Below are 20288 nucleotides of genomic sequence, written 5' to 3'. Positions count from 1 at the left end.
AAAGTGTTATCTCCCCTGACTCCATTAGTCAATGGCTAATGCTGATGACATTCATTAAAAAGCCGAAAAGATTGTGGTGATATAAAGTTCACTGTTAACTCACAGTCTAACATTGCTCAGTAGCCACTGCCTCACTCAGAGGTGCTGTTGTCAAAGCTGACTGAGAGGGGGGGATATTTTTCAAAGATTGATTTAAAGGACGTTTACCTTCAACTGCCACTTGATGAGTTTTCCGAATAAGTTGCTGGTTTTAAATATGTCTTTCAGCTTATTCAGGTACATTTATTTACCATTTGTGGTTGTGAGTGCACCTGCCATTTTCCATAAGAATTTAGAACAATGATTCAGGGTATTCCACACTGTTTAAATTATTTGGACAACATTATCATTATGGTGATGACTCATGTGGAACATTACAAGAATCTAGAATCCTCTAAGTGGCTGCAGGAAAATGGTTTATGCTTGCAGGTGGAAAAGTACAAACCTTCACTCCCAGGGCCAAATACCTGGGGCATATTCTTAGTGACAAGGCTATCACTCCCATGTGCAACAACATTTTCATGATTGGCAACTTGACAGCCCCTCTAAACTTAAACAATTGCAGATCTTTGTGGATAAATTCATATACTATGTCAAGTTCATTCCCGAAGTTATGCAGTACGCACACACTCTCAATCAGCTGCACAAGAAAGGCATCAATTCTGTGTGATCAGCTTCCTGTCAGCAGGCTTATCAGTACCTTAAGGGTGGTCTTAAGGCAGTTCTGTATATGATGCCACATAAGCTGGCTCTGCCATTAACACTGGTGGTGGAAGTGTCTCACTAGGGAATTGAAGTGACTTTGTTGCACAAATTGTCAGATAGTTCAGAATGTCCAATTGCCTTTGCCTCAAAGACACTAAACTCTGCACAACTAAACTAATCCCAGATTGAGAAAGAGTCTTAAGCTAATATTGATGGTGTCAAAAAGTTTCATGTATATTTCTATGGCAGTGAGTTTCACCTGTTGACTTACGACAAACCTTTGATTTTCTGGTTTAGACATCAGTATAAGTTCCCAGATAAAATGTGCAGTGTCTGCAGCACCGTCTGTTGTTTTTAAAATGTTGTCACTATGAAATCCATTTTCACCCCACTGTTCAACATGCCAATGCAGACGCACTGTTCTGCATCCCTCTTGGTCCCAATGCAGAATTTGATAGCCATGAAACTGTTTGTTTTGCTCTGATTGAGAACTCAAAATCATTTGGACGAATTCCCACTGCCAGTGCATGAGATCACTGGTCTGTCATCCTGTGACCTGTGCACCAGGATGTCATGACGTGACCCCGTCTGTGCAAGATTTTGTTGGTGCTCCAGAAGGAGTGGCTGGAGCATGTTTCCCAACAAGCTGATCGGGTTTTTGTAATTATTTTGTGCTGCACTACTGGCTCATTGCCTCACAGGGTGTCTTGACATCTGACTACCAGGTCATCATTCCACCCCTCTCTCCAACCACTAATTCTTCAGCTCCTTCATGCGTCACACTGATGAATGACATGCATGTAGGCATTGGTTGGCAGCACACCCATTGGCCCAGCAAAGTGACACCGAAAACACATGCCGCTCCAGCTGTGCCTGCTCCCTCAATCAGGTAGCCCCAGCACAACCTTTTTCGCCATGGCCGTGCCCTGACAACCCATGAGAGAGGGCTCACATAGATTTTGCTGAGCCATTTCAGGCAGTTATGTGGCTATTGGTGTTGGACGCCTTCTCCAATTTCGTGTATGTGGCATGTCATCCACTACCTCCCTTGCCACAATCCATGCTCTTTAGAGGATTTTTGCCATTGAGGGGCCACCTTGTACCCTGGTGTAAAACAATGTACACCAATTTACATCACCTCAGTTCGAGGCCTTCTGTTGCTACAATGGCATTGACCATCTGACCACTGCATCTTTCCAGTCCATCTCCAGTGCAGAGGCTTAACAGATGGTCTGTACCGGATGGTCCATACCTTCAAGACTCACAATTGGGAGGCTTTGCAGACATCTTCAACTGAGGAAGTCTTGCACAGCATCATTGTAACATATTGATTCAGCCCTATCAATGGAGTTAGTCTGGCCTAAATTGCACCCTGTTAGACATTTTGTGTGCAGGCCCACCTATGAGCACGGTGCCTCTGTCTGGGCTCATGCATTCTACCAGCATCCTGGATTGACCAAAGGCATTGCCATTGTCCACAGGGGCTGTCAATTGTTTAAGGCCACAGCCTGCTCCACCACCATAACTAGCTCTGGCCGCAATTATCATTGCAATTGGCACCCCTGCCATTGCCTCATCCTTCTTCTCCTCCTCCTCCTCCTCCTCCTTCTCGATCACCACCACCACCACCACCACCACAACCACCACCACCACCAGATGCCAGAGTCAGCTCCAGCCAGGCTTCCCAGCACCCTCCCATGCTCCCTGCATCATGGTGTGACCTCTCCCTTTACCCTTGCTTACCTGTGGTAGGTGATGGGATCATGGTTTGGGAATCTATAGAGATGGAACTGCTCCCTCTGCCCCACCCATCCCTCACACCAATGGCGCAGGAACCAGCCATGAACTCCTCTGCTGCCTCTTCTGCTGCCTCAGCTAGCTGCTGCCTCTGCCTTCAGCCCTCAGTGGGGCCTCCTACCATGGTCACCTTGAACTGATGGTCTTCAGTCCGTGGCAGTGAGCAACACCTCCCGCCCCCCCTCCCACCCCCACCTCAATGTCAGTAGCACCAGCTGGGTTGTTTTGGCTCTACATGCCAATTTCATGTGGGAGGAATTTAGTATCCTCACTAATAGGCTTTAACAATAGCAGGGCAGAGGCATGACAGCTAGACCATAAGATCACATGATCTTATCCGATAGCAGTGTGGATGCAAGTGAACAGCCATGATTCAGTCTAGTATCGTTTGCTGTATGCACTCAGGTGTATGATGCTTAGTTTGTATTCAAACTTTGACACTGCTTTGGAGTTAGACATTCTCTTTTATGTTATGAGTGTTTTTTCAGTACTCTTCTCATGGCAACTTTGGTTTTGTTCACGGGTCTCGTGTTCACATTTGGTGCAGATTGTGTCTGCTGAAGTAATATAGTATACCTTCTCAACCCATTAAGTAATCAGTCAGGTTTAGTTGGGGATCAAGAGGCCCTATAGGAATCATACTGAACAACTACTGAATGAGCAAACAGACTTGAGATACTCTTCACTTCTTCATGCTGCTAAACTGGCTGATTACCCATTAAAAATTTTGTTAAATTCTGTGACACTGTAAATCAGTGACACAGTTATTTATTTGTTGTAGTGTCTTACGTTTATGAATCTATTATTGTATATATGAATATAACAGAGGGAAACATTCCACGTGGGAAAAATATATCTAAAAACAAAGATGATGTGACTTACCAAACGAAAGCACTGGCATGTCGATAGACACACAAACATACACACAAAATTCAAGCTTTCGCAACCAACGGTTGCTTCATCAGGAAAGAGGGAAGGAGAGGAAAAGACGAAAGGATGTGGGTTTTAAGGGAGAGGGTAAGGAGTCATTCCAATCCCGAGAGTGGAAAGACTTACCTTAGGGGGGAAAAAGGACAGGTATACACTCGCACACACACACACACTTACATATCCATCCGCACATACACAGATGTTACACAGAATGTCTGCTTGTGTCTGTGTATGTGCGGATGGATATGTGTGGGTGTGCGAGTGTATACCTGTCCTTTTTTCCCCCTAAAGAAAGTCTTTCCACTCCCAGGATTGGAATGACTCCTTACCCTCTCCCTTAAAACCCACATCCTTTCGTCTTTCCCTCTTTCCTGATGAAGCAACCGTTGGTTGTGAAAGCTTGAATTTTGTGTGTATGTTTGTGTTTGTTTCTCTGTCTATCGACATGCCAGCGCTTTCGTTTGGTAAGTCACATCATCTTTGTTTTTAGATATATTATTGTATATATTTAGAATTAACAATTTTTTTGAAGATAGTAAATTCTTTGCTGCTTACCTCCTGCACTATTATGCACAGCATTATTTTTGACAGTATTTCTAGACATTGGGCTAATAACCCAAAATCTACAATGCCAAACTAAATAAACAGTGAAACAATTGGCAAGTGAGTGTCTTGTTTTCCATGTAACAATAGTAATAACAATAATAATAATAATAATAATAATAATAATAATAATAATAACAACAATTTAGTGTGGCTCAGCTTTCCACTACGGATCTGTTACAATGTCTTGTTATTCACTTTGAAACATGAACAGATATAACTTTGTGTAACCCCACTCACTCTGTATCTTCCTTTGCAAGGCTTTCTTTATGAGTCTATTATCTACCCAGTTCAACTTAAGAAAGATATTAAATATCAGCAAAGCAATTATGTATAAAGACATATAGTTTACATAGTGTATGTTCTGTGTTGAAGTGAACTTTAATTGAAGAAGATATTCTTCTACGGTAGGGTGACCAGACATCCCGTATTTTACAGGATCGTCTCTTATTTAGCGGGATCGTCCCTTATTTAGCTTAAGTGTCCAGTTGTCGTGACAAAATACATACAGGACTATATTGCCCCATTTTTCTTTAACCATCCCATGTATTTTGCAATAGCCCATTTTTGAGTAACATGTAGCATAACAGTATGGAGAACAAATGTGATCATACCCAAAGAATAAAGAAAATACACAATTTGATTAAACCAAACAGAACGAGGTCTATCATTTTCAACTCCTTTCATCTCAAGATAATTGGTGTAAAAATTTATAGCTCATTACTGCATTTGTGATAGCTCTACTGAGCACTAATGTTACTGCAGAATGGGTGTTCTCAATCACAAATACTTTATGAACTGCTGAAAAGAAGTTTAGTGTGCAAACTGTTAAGGAAATAATTATAACTAAGCTTCATTTCCTGGATACTTCATGAGTTGATTTTTATAAAATTCCTTTTGAAAATATCGAACTTCTACAAAAGACAATAAAAAACATTTTTCAGAAACTACCCATGGTGAAACTCGCATGCCAACTGAGAGTGAAAAATAAGTTGTTGTTGTTGTTGTGGTCTTCAGTCCTGAGACTGGTTTGATGTAGCTCTCCATGCTGCTCTATCCTGTGCAAGCTTCTTCATCTCCCAATACGTACTGCAGCCTACATCCTTCTGAATCTGTTTAGTGTATTCATCTCTTGGTCTCCCTCTACGATTTTTACCCTCCACGCTGCTCTCCAATAATAAATTGGTGATCCCTTGATGCCTCAGAACATGTCCTACCAACCGATCCCTTCTTCTTGTCAAGTTGTGCCACAAACTCCTCTTCTCCCCAATCCTATTCAGTACTTCTTCACTAGATATGTGATCTACCCATCTAATCTTCAACATTCTTCTGTAGCACCACATTTCAAAAGCTTCTATTCTCTTCTTGTCTAAACTATTTATCATCCATATTTCACTTCCATACATGGCTACACTCGATACAAATACTTTCAGAAATGATTTCATCACACTATACTCGATGTTAACAAATTTCTCTTCTTCAGAAACGCTTTCCTTGCCATTGCCAGTCTACATCTGAAAAATAAGTACCCTGTGTAAATAACAATCATGTACTGCCCTTGTTAGAGACTTCATTACATGAAAGTGCTTGCATGTCACAACAACAAAATATTTACTAGATTAGAAATGGAAGGTATTTTGATGTATCTTTTAGTGTGAATCTTAACAAAATGGTACAATAATCTATGCAGTTGTAGCATAAACCAAGAAATCTACTAGATATAGTAGGCCTATTAACAAAGGTAAATAATAATATCCAATCATTTTAACTTCTAATATGTGTCTCATATTTTGATTTTGGAAATCTGGTCACCCTATTCTATGGAGAATGTTCATTTATAATAATTGGCTTCTAAATACCTTTTTGCACTGTATAGAAAGTTTGAGATATAGAAATCCTTTAATTCCTTTCTAAATGTGGCTGTCTTTTTTAAGCTTCTATTCCGTGTGATAGTTTGTTGTGCAGGATATATCCAGCACTTGGTAGACCTTTTTCAATTAATTTAAGGCATTTAATTTCAAAATGGTAATCATTCCTATTTTGTGTATCATAAGTTGTTCATTTTCTTTAAATGATTTAATGTAACCTTTTTTTCTTTAATTGTTATACAATTGTGCAATTAGACTATTATCAGGTGTCATTATAAAACATAAGCACTATACATTCAGTGTATTAGTGATCACTTAAAAGTTAAACATAATAAGTCAGGTCTTAAGGTGTCCTAGGAGTAACATAATTTACTTTACAAAGAATCAGTGGCAGATTATACCATACAAGTCTCTGCACCTGTGTGTATTTAAATAATGACCACCATCATTGTGCTTAAGTGTGTGTGTGTGTGTGTGTGTGTGTAAAAAATCACTAGCATCATTAGTATGAGTGCACATCACAATTTTTTGAAATTACATGTAAAACATCTGCACTCACAAGCACAATGACATAATAATAATAATAAAGATTTTATTCTCTTTAGGCCATTACAGCAATTGACAACGTCAAATGAAGTTACAATTTATAATACAGTGTGATAAGGTATTGACTACTGAAATATTTTAGCTTATATTACAATAAATATACAGTGGGTCATCTGTTGGATTACTGCATTTTACAGTTGAAGAATTCATTGATATCATAGAATGGGTGGGCAATAAACCATTCATGCAGTCTTTCTTTGAATGTATGTTCAGGAAGATCCTGTATAGCATGTGGCAGCTTATTAAATAGTTTGTGCCCTGTGACTTCATAGCTATTTATTGATTTTGATAGTCTGTGGTAAGGCGTGTATATGTGTTTGATGCTTCTGGTGTTGTAACAATGAACATTTTCTGTACGTTTCACATCTTGTAGGTTCTTCTTCGTAAAGATTAGGACATTGTATATATAGAGGTTTATTACTGTCATAATTTTTTGTTTAGTAAATAAGGGTTTGCAGTGAGCCTTATGTGAAGAATTTCTAATTATCCTAATGGCTTTCTTCTGCAATAATAGGATGTCATGTATATGACTACAGTTACCCCACAAGATAATGCCATTGGATATCATACTTTGGAAAAATTCAAAATAAGATGATCTGATGTATGTTTCAGGTACACAATTTCTGAGTTGTCTTAATAAATAAATTATTCTAGATAGCTTACTACTAATATAGTTTACATGTTGGCCCCAGGATAACTTTTCGTCTAAATAAATTCCCAGGAATTTAACAGAACTAGGGTCATCAGATAGTGGCTTGTCTCTTAGAGTGAAGATTATCTGCTGAGTTTTATTTTCATTTAGCAGGAAACCATTTGCTCTGAACCAATATGCTGCATGAGTGAGTGTATTTTCAGCACAGGTTTTAAAATCATTAAGATTGTTACTGCTATGAAGAAAAGTCGTATCATCTGCATACAATACAGTGGTGGATCAAATAAACGAGGGGAGGTCATTGATCATTATCAGAAACAGGAAGGGTCCCAGTACAGATCCCTGAGGCACACCTACTTTAACATTTTCTATGTTTGACATTTCCTTACCAACACAAACTACCTGCTTACGGTTGTTGAGATAAGCTTTTAATAGTCTGAGACTGTTTCCTTTGATGCCATAGAATTCTAGTTTCTCTAGTAGTGGCGTGTGCTCAACACAGTCCAAGGCCTTGCTTAGGTCACAGAATGAGACCTGAACAAAGCCTTTGTTCTCAAAAACTTTGAGGATGTAACTGACTACCATGTTGATTGCATCAATGGTCGACAGATTCTTCCTAAACCTGTATTGTGTAGCATTAATTATTCCTAGGTTCTCAAAGTGAGATGATAATTGTTGGTACATGATGCATTCTATTACCTTGGAGAATGCGGGTACTATTGAAATAGGCCTGTAACTAGATGGAGAGTCTTTATCTCCCTTTTTGTATACTGGTACGATCCTAGACAGTTTTAACTCATCAGGAAAATATCCCTCAAGTAAGCACTTGTTTATGCAATGGGCTAAAGGGTACAGAATGCAATCACACACTTTTTTTTAGCATGTTGCATGATATGCCATATATATCTAAGCTATCAGATGATTTCAGTTGTTTTATGACCCCTTGTAAATATCTAGGCGATACTTTGGAGAAGGTTAGCATGCTTGTATTTAGTGACTGTCTACCCCAATTTTGGGAGAATATCTCTGATGGACTAATGTCTGGTTTGATAATTGCGTCTCCTATTTCTTTCACTGAATTAATAAAAAACTCATTGAGTGTTTGTGGTGGGATATTAATTTTGTCTTTTTTAGTATCTGTGGCAGCACTGTTAATTACTTTTCAAGCGGTTTTGCATTTATTGGTGGAATTATATATGCTGTTGGCATTGTAGGTTTTTTTTGGCTTGCAGGATGGCTTTTTTGTATTCATTCCTGCATTCCATGTAGGCTGATTTGGCACAGTCAGACTTCATACTATTGTATATGTTGTACAGTAACAAAACTTGTTTCTTTAGATCTGTCAGCTGTTTAGTGTACCATATATTTTGTCTGAATATAATAGAGGGAAAGTGGAAAAAATATATCTAAAAAGAAAGATGATGAGACTTACCAAACAAAAGCACTGGCAGGTCGATAGACACACAAACAAACACACAAAATTCTAGCTTTCGCAACCAACGGTTGCCTCATCAGGAAAGAGGGAAGGAGAGGGAAAGACGAAAGGATTTGGGTTTTAAGGGAGAGGGTAAGGAGTCATTCCAATCACGGGAGCGGAAAGACTTACCTTAGGGGGAAAAAAGGACAGGTATACACTCGCACACACACACATATCCATCCGCATATACACAGACACAAGCAGACATTTGTAAAGGCAAAGAGTTTGGGCAGAGATGTCAGTCGGGGCGGAAGTACAGAGGCAAAGATGATGTTGAAAGACAGGTGAGGTATGAGCCGCGGCAAATTGAAATTAGAAATTAGCGGAGATTGAGGCCTGGCAGATAGCGAGAAGAGAGGATATGCTGAAGGGCAAGTTCCCATCTCCGGAGTTCTGACAGGTTGGTGTCAGTGGGAAGTATCCAGATAACCCGGATGGTGTAACACTGTGCCAAGATTTGCTGGCCATGCACCAAGGCATGTTTAGCCACAGGGTGATCCTCATTACCAACAAACACTGTCTGCCTGTGTCCATTCATGCAAATGGACAGTTTGTTGCTGGTCATTCCCACATAGAAGGCTTCACACTGTAGGCAGGTCAGTTGGTAAATCACGTGGGTGCTTTCACACGTGGCTCTGCCCTTGATCGTGTACACCTTCCGGGTTACAGGACTGGAGTAGGTGGTGGTGGTGGGAGGGTGCATGGGGCAGGTCCCATATATAAAGATGATGAGACTTACCAAACAAAAGCGCTGGCAGGTCGATAGACACACAAACATACACACAAAATTCTAGCTTTCGCAACCAACAGTTGCCTCGTCAGGAAAGAGGGAAGGAGAGGGAAAGACAAAAGGGTGATCCTCATCACCAACAAACACTGTCTGCCTGTGTCCATTCATGCGAATGGACAGTTTGTTGCTGGTCATTCCCACATAGAACGCTTCACAGTGTAGGCAGGTCAGTTGGTAAATCACGTGGGTGCTTTCACACGTGGCTCTGCCTTTGATCGTGTACACCTTCCGGGTTACAGGACTGGAATAGGTGGTGGTGGGAGGGTGCATGGGACAGGTTTTACACCGTGGGCGGTTACAGGGGTAGGAGCCAGAGGCACCAAAAACAAGTGAGCAAAAATGGGCTGTGCACTTGGTGACCACCATGGATGGATCTAGCTTCAACAAAGGCCACCAGCTGGCATGGTTAAGGGATGTAAGACATGGTGATCTAGCAAGTAAATCATGTTGGGAATCGGAAGAACCAGAAAAAAGTTAATAAAGTAAGTAAAGTAAGTAAAGTAAGTAAAATAAGTAAAAAAGTTAATAAAGTAAGAATTTCTTCTTCTTTCAACTGACCACTGTGATGTGTGTAATTGCAGTGAAATCCAAACAACAGCATATCTCTCATTATCCCCACTCAGCCCAACATCTTTAACTAGAGAGCAAACTCAAATCCACACAGTGTAGCCCATTATTGTCCACTGATAGTGTCTAATTTTCTGTGTTTTATAACTTGTTTTAGTACATTGTATGTTATTTTTTACTTTATTTTCCTAATTGTATTAAGATAATGTATTTTCCTTTATGTGTTCCTGACATGGAATAAGTAACTAAATTGATGATTTGTCAAAATCTTGTACAGCACAAGATTCATTCCTTTGTGTGATGTCTTCAACTTCTGTCATAATAAAGCATTAAGCAACAGATAACAGTTACATGCTTTTTAAGCACACCTAGCAGTTCACAGCCCCATCAGTCTCAGGAAAAGGCATTGCAATTAAACATTTACAGGAAAGACTCGACATTCAGGTTATTTCTCCAATAATTCCACTGTTTATTGATGAGGAATCAAAATGAAAAATCAAATAACGTAGAAGTTTACTATGAGGTTGCCAATATCCAATTTTATGTATTTTGGACATTGAACAACTGCTCAGAATTCCTAATAAACTGATTATATGACCCCTGAGAACATTTACATAATTACCATATATTGGAATTGAGAGAAGCTTTCCATTGTGTGTAACAATGTCGTCAGAGTAATGTGGGGACTCATTAAATGGTGATAGATTTTGTTATTTTATAATAAACCATATTTATATTCTGTCATAAATTGTGACCGAGTAGTCTGCAGAATCTCTTTCGAATAATACAATTTTTTCCTTCGATTATAGATGCACCCATCCACTGCTAGAGACATAACAGTCAGGGAAACCCTTAGATTTGATGAGATAAAAACAAAACAAATTATAAAATCAGCTGTTCCACATAATTACTTTGCAATTTTCTATTAAATTTACAACAATAAACATTATTATTTTCTAGGGAGACCAGTTAAGCATGGTGATCATCTTGCCGAAGGAGAATAATGGTCTTAAGAAACTAGAAACAAAGCTTGTCGGTGTGAATCTACCTGATATTCTGAACAAAATGCGTAAAGTTGAAGTGAATCTCTACTTACCCAAATTCAAGATGGAACACAAAATAGATTTGAATGACAGTTTGAAGAAAGTGAGTAAATATACATTTTTTTCGTTTAGTATCTTTCTATTTTTCTAGGTGGAACTTGTTTACATAAATATTGCATCTTCGCATGTAATATTTTTCATTTGTTTAATAAACATTATTTGTGGAGAAAAGATAATTTTATATGTATGGTTATACGTGGTTAATATTGGTGAACTACAAAAAAATGTTACCTTTCTCAAGTGGGCACCTTCAGGTGTTATGCAACAGGGCTATCGCAGTCTGAATAGTTTTGGGTTATCCAGTGAGCAGCCTCTTTCATTCTTTTCTTTCTTGTTTTATTCATTTACTAGGTGATTACCCAAAGCTGTACGTTTACTTATTCATCCAAGTCTTTTGTAAGATAGGAAAAGGAATGAACTCCTTCTATAGTACAAAAAAATTACTTTATTTAAAGAGTTTACATCCTGTCAGAACTTCCTTACAACATTTTTACTTTGTTTACCTATTTTTAAAAGTATAAATACAGTAAACAGGTTATGAGATAAAATCTTTTACAAATTCATTGTAATCTTAATTTAACACAGAACTTGATTATCTACAATGAATTTGGTTTCCTCTCGATGTGCAAGAATGAATAAGTTATTGGATGTATCAACTCTTAAGCAAGCAATGTAAAGTTACCTAGGGGAGAAACATATTGATCTGATATCAACTCCACAGTACTTAATGAACTGGTCCTGTAATTCAGTGATCATAGTATAGAACACAGGCATCAGTGGGAACTATTATTTTTTAGAGTTAAAAGGGAAATTCATTGTGCTGAGTATTGTTCATAGTTCCAAGACTGTTTCTCCCCCCCCCCCCTTTTTTTTAAAATTAAGGGTGCTGCAAAGTTGCCTAGTTACATAAACCTTGAATATGGCAGAAATTTTTCCACTAAACTGCGGCATAAATAGGATTGGGAGTGTCAGAAATTAGTCTTGCAAGCCTGAAAATTGTGGATCTGACACTAATATTAATTTTTTCTGATTATTTTTCATACAGCATTCTTTTGCAACCCACCCCTGTTGCCGCAGGTGAAACAACATGAAGTCTGTCACTAGAAGGTCTAGCAATCTAAAAAAATTGGAATTTGACGCTAATTTCAGTCAGCTTTGATTATTCTTGTGTATGACCTTGTGTATCAAGTTGTGGAAGATGATGGTCAGCCCAAGTGTTTTTCATCTTCCACTGACTCCCAGACATCTTTAACTCACTTAATCTACTCAAATGTTTTAGCTTGCTCCAAGTTTGCTTGCCAAAAGCCTCCCATAGCATTCAGTAAAGTCAGCTGTATTTTTATATAGCTTAAAACAAAACTGAATTCAGGTCTCTTTGTGCCTTCAAGTGAACAATTTTGAAATTCACAGATCTGATAGAACACTGTTTGAAGCAATCAGCATCATTCATGCTGATCCACTCTCAGTGACACTGTGGGAGACTGGCAGTTGAAAGACACAAGAAGACATGCCTAGCAGCAGTTGGTTGCACTGCTAATTGGGTGCAATATTCAAATTTTTGAAAAATTTTTAATTATTTAAAATGCACAAAAGTGTCATTACCTGTGTCACTGTAAATAATTTCTATCACCATAAATAATTTCTTATTTTATTTATTTATTTTCATTTATTTATTTATCCTTTGACATAGTACATTGTATGGATCGAGGTATATTTTCATTTCCTGCACCGACAGGTACATAGTTTTTACTGTCTACTGTTTAACAAAAATATAAATTATTACAAAATTATTATAGGGCTATTTCATATTAAATTAGATTTCATACAATTCTGCTTTTGATACGATAATGGTATTGCAACTGTTTTGAACTGTAGTGCACATACATTCATTAACACTGTAATAACAGTTTTCTATTTGAAAATTTTTGAGACTGTGTCATGGTTGTGTTGTGTGTTGTTATCTCTAGTATTTGCAGAATATTTGAATTTTGTCGAACAGAGGGGTTCGTATAGGTATATACTGGGTGATGTTAGTATTTTGAGAGCTTTAAATGCTGGTTTACATGAATCTTTCCATTTAAGGTTGGCTATCATTCTTATGGCTCTTTTTTGTAATTTAAACACTTCATTAATGTTTGTTTTTGAGGTACCTCCCCACAAAATTATGCCGTAACTTAATGTCATATGAATTAATGCATAGTAAATTGTTTGCATAATGCCTGTATGTTATAGGTAGCTGAGTTTGTGCAGCACATATAGGTTTGCGCTGAGTTTCCCCCTTACATATTCTACATGCTTATCCCAGTTTACATTTTCATTGATAATTATCCCAAGGAATTTTGTATATTTGGTGTCCTCTGCTATGCACTCATCTATGCATACATTTATATCTTCACTGTGACAGTTTCGAAGTGTAAAGTTTACGCAAAGTGTTTTAGTAATATTGGTGTGCAGGTTTAATTCAGTAAATCTTTGGATGGCATTATTTACTTTTACATTGGCTTTTATTTCTCGCTTTTCTGAGTCATCTGGATAGGTAACTATACTATCATACTTAATCATATTTGGGATGTGATTTGTGTGCAGAATGAAGAGTATTGGGTCAAGAATGGAGCCTTGTGGCACAGAGAAATGTAAAAGTCTTGCTTTAGATCTTATTTTTTCACCAGTAGTTTTTGTAATTTCAGTATATTGGCTCCTGTTTTCCAGGCATGAGATAATCCAGTCTCCTGCATTTCCTCTTATGCCATATACTCCTAATATTTCTACTAAAGTTTTGTGGTCTACACAGTCGAATGCCTTTGTTAGATCCATAAATACTCCTACACATTTATTTTTAGAGTGCAAGTTTGTTATGGCATTTTCAATTAGATCTATTACTGCATATATCATGCATTTATCTTTCTAGAAGCCAAACTGATTCTTGTTGATTATTTCATATTTCATCAGAAAAGCAACAAGTCTCTCTGCATAAGCTCATTCAAATATTTTTGATATGACTGGTAAAAGAGCTATCTCTCTCTCTCTCTCTCTCTCTCTCTCTCTCTCTCTCTCTCTCTCTCTCTCTCTCTCTCTATTCGTTTAGTCGGTTCTGACTCTTCGTGACCCCATGAACCAAATCACGCCACTGTTTCCTGTCTCGCACTTTCTCCCGTAGACCTTCCAGGTTGGAACACATTGCTTCTGTGATACCATCGATCCATCTCATCCTCTGACGTCCTCTTCTTCTAGTTCCTTCAATCTTCCCCAGCATTAATGTTTTTTCCAGCGAGACATGCCTTCGCATTGTGTGTCCAAAGTAGGTCAGCTTTTGTTTTAACATTAGACCTTCCAGGGAGAAATCTGGTTTTATTTGCTCCAATATTGATCTGTTGGTTCTCTTTGTAGTCCATGGAACTCTAAGAAGTTTCCTCCAACACCACAATTCGAAGGAGTCAATTCTTTGCCGTTCAGCCTTTCTAATGGTCCAGGTCTCACATCTATACATCACAACTGGAAAGACCATAGCCCTCACAATACGGATCTTTGTTGCTAGTGTTATATCTCTGGACCTTATAACCTTGTCAATGTTTGACATCGCCTGTCTACCGAGCAACAGGCGTCTCCGGATTTCGTGGCTGCAGTTGCCATCAGCAGAGATCTGGGAACTGAGATAACTGAATGTGGTCACTACCTCCATGGTTTCTCCCGCTGTATCCCACAAATTGGTAGGTTTAGTTGCCATAATTTTCGTTTTCTTCACATTCAGCCTAAGACCGGCCTTTTCGCTTTCGTCTTTCACCTTCAGCAAGAGTGTTCTTAATTCTTCTTTACTTTCTGCCAACAGGATCGTATCATCCGTGTACCTGAGGTTCTTTACATTTATTCCAGCTATTTTAATTCCATTCCTGTTTCTCCTTCATCTAGCCTTGCATTCCTCATAACATGTTCTGCATACAGATTGAATAAGTATGGTGACAGTATGCAGCCTTGCCGGACCCCTTTCTGAATCTTTATCCATTTCGTTGTTCCATACATAGTTCTCACCATGGCTTCTTGGTCCAGGTATAAACTCTGTATCAGATGAATGAGGTGATCTGGTACACCCATGTTTTTCAGTACGTTCCATAATTTGTTGTGATCGACGCAGTCAAAGGCTTTGGCATAGTCAATAAAGCAGAGGTACACATCTCTCTGGAATTCTCTTGCTTTTTTCATAATCCACCAAATGTTAGCAATTTGATCTCTAGTTCCTCTTCCTTCCTAAATCCAGCTTGTTCTTCTTCTGGTAGCTCTCGATCTAGATATTGGCGGAGTCTATTTTGTAAGATTTTCAATATGACTTTGTTAGCATGTGAGATAAGTGCGATTGTTCGGTAGTCTGAGCATTCTTTAGAACTTCTCTTGTTTGGAATGGGGATGAATACTGATCTTTTCCAGTCTTCTGGCCACTGCTGCGTGATCCATATTTTTGACGTATTGAGTGCAGCACTTTCACTGCATCCTTTCCAGTGACTTTAAACAATTCTGCTGGTATTTCATCATGTCCACTAGTTTTGTTATCAGCCATATTTTCAAGGGCCCACTGGATTTCGCTCTCCAAAATATCTGGCTCTAGTTCTAAATTAACATTAACATCAGTGGTAGGAGTCCTGTCATTATGCAGCTCTTTCTTGTATAGGTCTTCTACATATTCTGCCCATCTTTCCTTAACATCCTCTGCTTCACTCAGATCTTTCCCATTTCTATCTTTTATCATTCCAATTTTTGCCTGGAATTTTCCTTTAATTTCTCTAATTTTCTTATAAAGATCTCTTTTCTTCCCCATTCCGTTACTATATTCAACTTCCTTGCACTGTTCATTAAAGAATATATTTTTATCTCTTCTAGCTAATTTCTGAAAATCTGTATTTAATTCAAACATAGCTGATCTATCTCCCTTGATTTTTGCTTTCCTTCGTTCTTCTGCAACTTGCAGTGCCTCAACTGATAGCCATCTAGCCTTCTTACTGTTCCTTTTCTTGGGAATGTGTTTCTCTGTGGCCTCCTTGACAGTATTAGCTACTTCTGTCCACATCTCTTGTGAGCTTTTGTCCTCCAGCTCTAATACGTTAAATCTGTTTTGCACCTCTACAGTGTAGTCGGAGGGTATAGAGTTAAGGTCAAATCTGCAAGTTGGGATACTTTTTGCTACATTCTGAAGTTTCAGCCGAAATTTTGCAATCAAGAGCTCATGATCTGATCCGCAGTCAGCCCCAGGTCTTCTTGTAGCTGACTGAACCGCACTCTTTCACCTCTCATTTCAAAGTATGTAATCAATTTGGTTCCAATGTTGTCCATCTGACGAAGTCCAGGTATATAGGCGATGTTTTGGTAGTTGAAACAGTGTATTAGTAATTATCAATGAATTTTCTTGGCAGAATTCTAGGAGTCTCTGTCCTGCTTCATTTGTCGGACCAAGACCATATTTCCCTGTTATACCTTCTACAGCTTGATTTCCCACTTTGCATTCCAATCTCCAACTATGAAGACGATATCCTTTTTTGGTGATGACAGTAGTAATTCTTGTAAATCTCCATAGAACTGGTCAATACTTTCCTTTTCAGCATCAGTTGTTGGCGCATGAACTTGAATTACTGTGATGTTGAGGGGCTGACCTTCAAGTCTGATGGACATCATTCTATCATTTTTATATTTGCATCCCATTACAGCTTTTCTCACTTTATCACTGACTATGAAGGCTACTCCATTACTTCTGTTGTTATCGTGCCCAGAATAATACACCATATGGCCATCTGAAGCAAATTCTCCCATGCCAGTCCACCTCATTTCACTTATTCCCAATATGTCGATGTTAATTTTCTCCGTTTCTCTTTTCATTGTGTCTAGTTTTCCTTGATACATGGATCTTACATTCCATGTTCCTATGCAGTGCTTCTCTTTGCACCATCTTACTCTTCGTGAAGCTCCTCTCAACCTGGTTCCCCCCGGAGATCCGATCGGGGAACTTGAAACTCCGGAACATTTTGAGCTGAGCGAAGCCATGGGGTTTTCTTGGGATAGTTCAGTGGTGGTTTCCCGTTGCCTTCCACTGTCCTCCAACTTCTGTCTGCTCACCGACTCAGTTTCCCGCTGGGGTTGGTTACCCAACCTTCCGCTGAGTTGCTCGGCTTAACAGGGGCACCAAGTGTAGAAAGGAAGTTGGAAAATTGAGGTGACAGAGGCTGTGAGAGCTCTCTTGCTGATTTCTTGTAATCGCGTATTACCCCCATTTTATGCCAGAGGCTCATGGTGTCTGCAGAGACCCCCCCAGGTCATTTCCTGGGCCCCAAAAGAGCTATAGGCCTATAATTTTCCAAATTGTATTAATTCCCCTTTTTATGTATTGGTTTTTATCAGTGCTGTTTTTAAGCACTTTTGAGAAGTTCCTTCCAGGAATGATGAATTGATTAGTTGTGTAAGAGGTTTCTTGAGTTCCTGCATACAGTGTTTAATTTATATACTTCACACTCTAGCCAAACGTTTACATACTGTTTCTTCTTTCTGTTTCACAGTCAACTACAAAATAACATCCGAAACTAACTTCGAGATAAAATCTGTAGGTGGCTTATTTATCCCCCAGTATCACATTTCCCAACAGTTTACCACAACAAATCACACTAAAAGCCATATTTTGGAGAGATCTCTAATGCATTGTTTGTTAGCTTTGCTGCATGCTTAATGTTTTTGCTATATGCATTTCTAAACTCCAAATGTTTAGTGTTTGGTCTGCTCAAACCACAGTGTTTATGAGTTCGCTTGACAGTGACGTTTCCATGTCACAGATTTTGTGCTGCGTTTGGCTGACATGAGCAATCTGAACAACTGCCATGGTAATTTACACACTCTGTTTGTTGTATTTATACTTGAATATTACAAAAATATGCATTTTAAGTGATAAAGCACACACAACCACTCAGCTGTGTTGTCATTACTCTTTTAAAAATGCTTGTATACTCTTGTATGGATTTACACAGTTTTTGTTATGGATTCATGTTTACATTGGGTCTGGGTGCACTGAGTTCCTTTGCTTTCATCCTAACTACATGTTCCAAGATTTTACTTGGTATATTGCACACTGAATTCTTATTGTGTTGTTTTTGAACTTGTGGTATGCTGCTGTTATTTGCAAGAACGTAAAACTCACTAAACCCGTGCATGACACACTCACAAAAAGAAGCTTGCTCATAATGCTCATTACCTGCAGTCAGCAAGCAAGGAAACTAAAGTAATGGGACATATTTCTCGTATGGGGTATATTTCACGTGCTCTTTCCTCTAATCATTCATGAAACTCTCTCTGGCAAGACATTTGCAAACTTATTCCAAAGGCGAACAGAAAAGCCAATGGCAGAAAAAAAAAAAAAAAAAAAAAAAAAAAAAAAAAAAAAAAAAAAAAAAAAAAAAAAACAGTCTAAAACTAAAATAGTAATTGTCCATTAATGATGCAACTAAGCATAGTAGAGATATACAGAGAGAGGGATTCTATAGTGAAGTTTCATTCACTTTTGATGTAAGCAGTGGAATAAGAAAATTGTGTGGAGGTTGGTAGGACACACTGAGGCTGAAACATCAGAGCCTTCGGGACACTCATAAGAGCAGTACTCAGCCCCCCAAACCTCCGTTACATAGAGCTAAGTGCATTTTGAGTTGTACCCTTAAGGCTAACTACTACATGTTTGAAAAACATTGCTTGATGTCACGTATCAGCAATTCTAAAAAACTGGCCACCATTAATTAAATATATGTGGGAAATATGCAAAATGTTTTTGGTAATTTAAATTCTGTAATACATTACTAAGAAATTTTTTTAAATATAAATCTTGGGGTGGCTCCACCTGAGAGCTTTTAACTACGAGCTGTACTGTTTGTCCACAACTTCAAGCAAAATACTGTATTTGAATATTGACAGTGTGTTCATTCTTAAATTCTCTTATTTTAAAATAATCATTAAGTCCTTCGTAGGAATCTCACATTGGCAATAATATCAATAACTCCTGCAATTTACGTGATTGCTGTTTATGTAATATTTCCTTTTGTGTAACAGCCATTGCCCAAGATCTACAAGACATGTGAAGTTCTTGTAATTGGTTACTGCAATGAGAATATGTTCTTCCACGCCATAGTACCCAATATTTTTGCTTAGTCTTCAAACAAATTAATTAATATGTAGTATGAAATATATTGTGGAAAGGGATATCAGAATTCCCAGCACAATAGTATTGATTTCTGTTGCTCTGAACTTACAGCTGGGTATGAAGACTATGTTTGATGGAAGTAATGCAGATTTTACTGGTATCAATGACTCAAAACCTGGCCTTGTTGTTAGCAAAGTCTTACACAAAGCTTTCATAGAAGTGAATGAGGAAGGCACTGAAGCTGCAGCAGCAACTGGTATGTAAATTCCTGTATTTATTTTTATTCTCTAGTGAGCATTATGGTCAATGAGTGTCAGAGATAGCATGAAGTATAAAGATTTTGTTGTCTTGCATGATACAATGCATGCATCAAGTAATGCTGATTTGTTAGTCTGTTCAAAATACATTATTATACATCTACATCTACATGCATTCTCTGCAAGCTCTGACCATGACTAGTCATTTCCTTTCCAGTTCCATGTGCAAGTAGAGGGGAAAAAAGATGACTCTCAATATGCCTCTGTATGAGCCCTAATTTCTCCTATCTTATCTTCATGGCTTTTATGCAAATGTACTTTGGTGGGAGTAAAATCATTCTGCAGTCAGCTTCGAATACCAGTTCTCTAAATTTTCTCAAATGTGTTCTTTGAAAAGAACATTTGTCTTTCTCCAGGGATTCCCATTTGAGTTCCTGAAGCATCTCTGTAACATTTGTGTGTTGTTTGAACCTATTGGTAACAAGTGTAGCAGCCCGCCTCTGCTTCAATGTTTTCCTTTAATCTGATATGCTATGGATCCCAAACATTCCAGCGGTACTGAAGAATAGGTCACACTAGTATCCTATATACAGTCTGGTTTACATATGAACCACACTATCCCAAAATTCTGCCTATAAATTGGAATCGACCATTCGCCTTCCCTACCACAGTTCTCATATGTTTGTTCCATTTCATATCACTTTTAAATGTTATGCCAAGATGGCATGACTGTTTTGAG

The 20288-nt window shown here is 38.3% G+C and overlaps 1 protein-coding gene across 1 annotated transcript in view; it reads left to right on the top strand.

The window, feature by feature from the left end:
- The window catches only part of LOC126162881 (leukocyte elastase inhibitor-like), a 313609-nt gene that overhangs the window by 196710 nt on the left and 96611 nt on the right, over nt 1-20288 (top strand). The window contains exons 6-7 of the mRNA XM_049919676.1: nt 10995-11180; nt 19404-19548. Coding sequence (XP_049775633.1) covers nt 10995-11180; nt 19404-19548 — 331 coding nt within the window. The remainder of the gene's footprint in view (nt 1-10994; nt 11181-19403; nt 19549-20288) is intronic.

The sequence above is a fragment of the Schistocerca cancellata genome, chromosome 2 (assembly GCF_023864275.1).
Source record: "Schistocerca cancellata isolate TAMUIC-IGC-003103 chromosome 2, iqSchCanc2.1, whole genome shotgun sequence".
Lineage (NCBI taxonomy): Eukaryota > Metazoa > Arthropoda > Insecta > Orthoptera > Acrididae > Schistocerca > Schistocerca cancellata.
The sequence above is the reverse complement of the archived record's forward strand: the minus strand, read 5'-3'. Positions and strand labels throughout refer to the sequence as shown.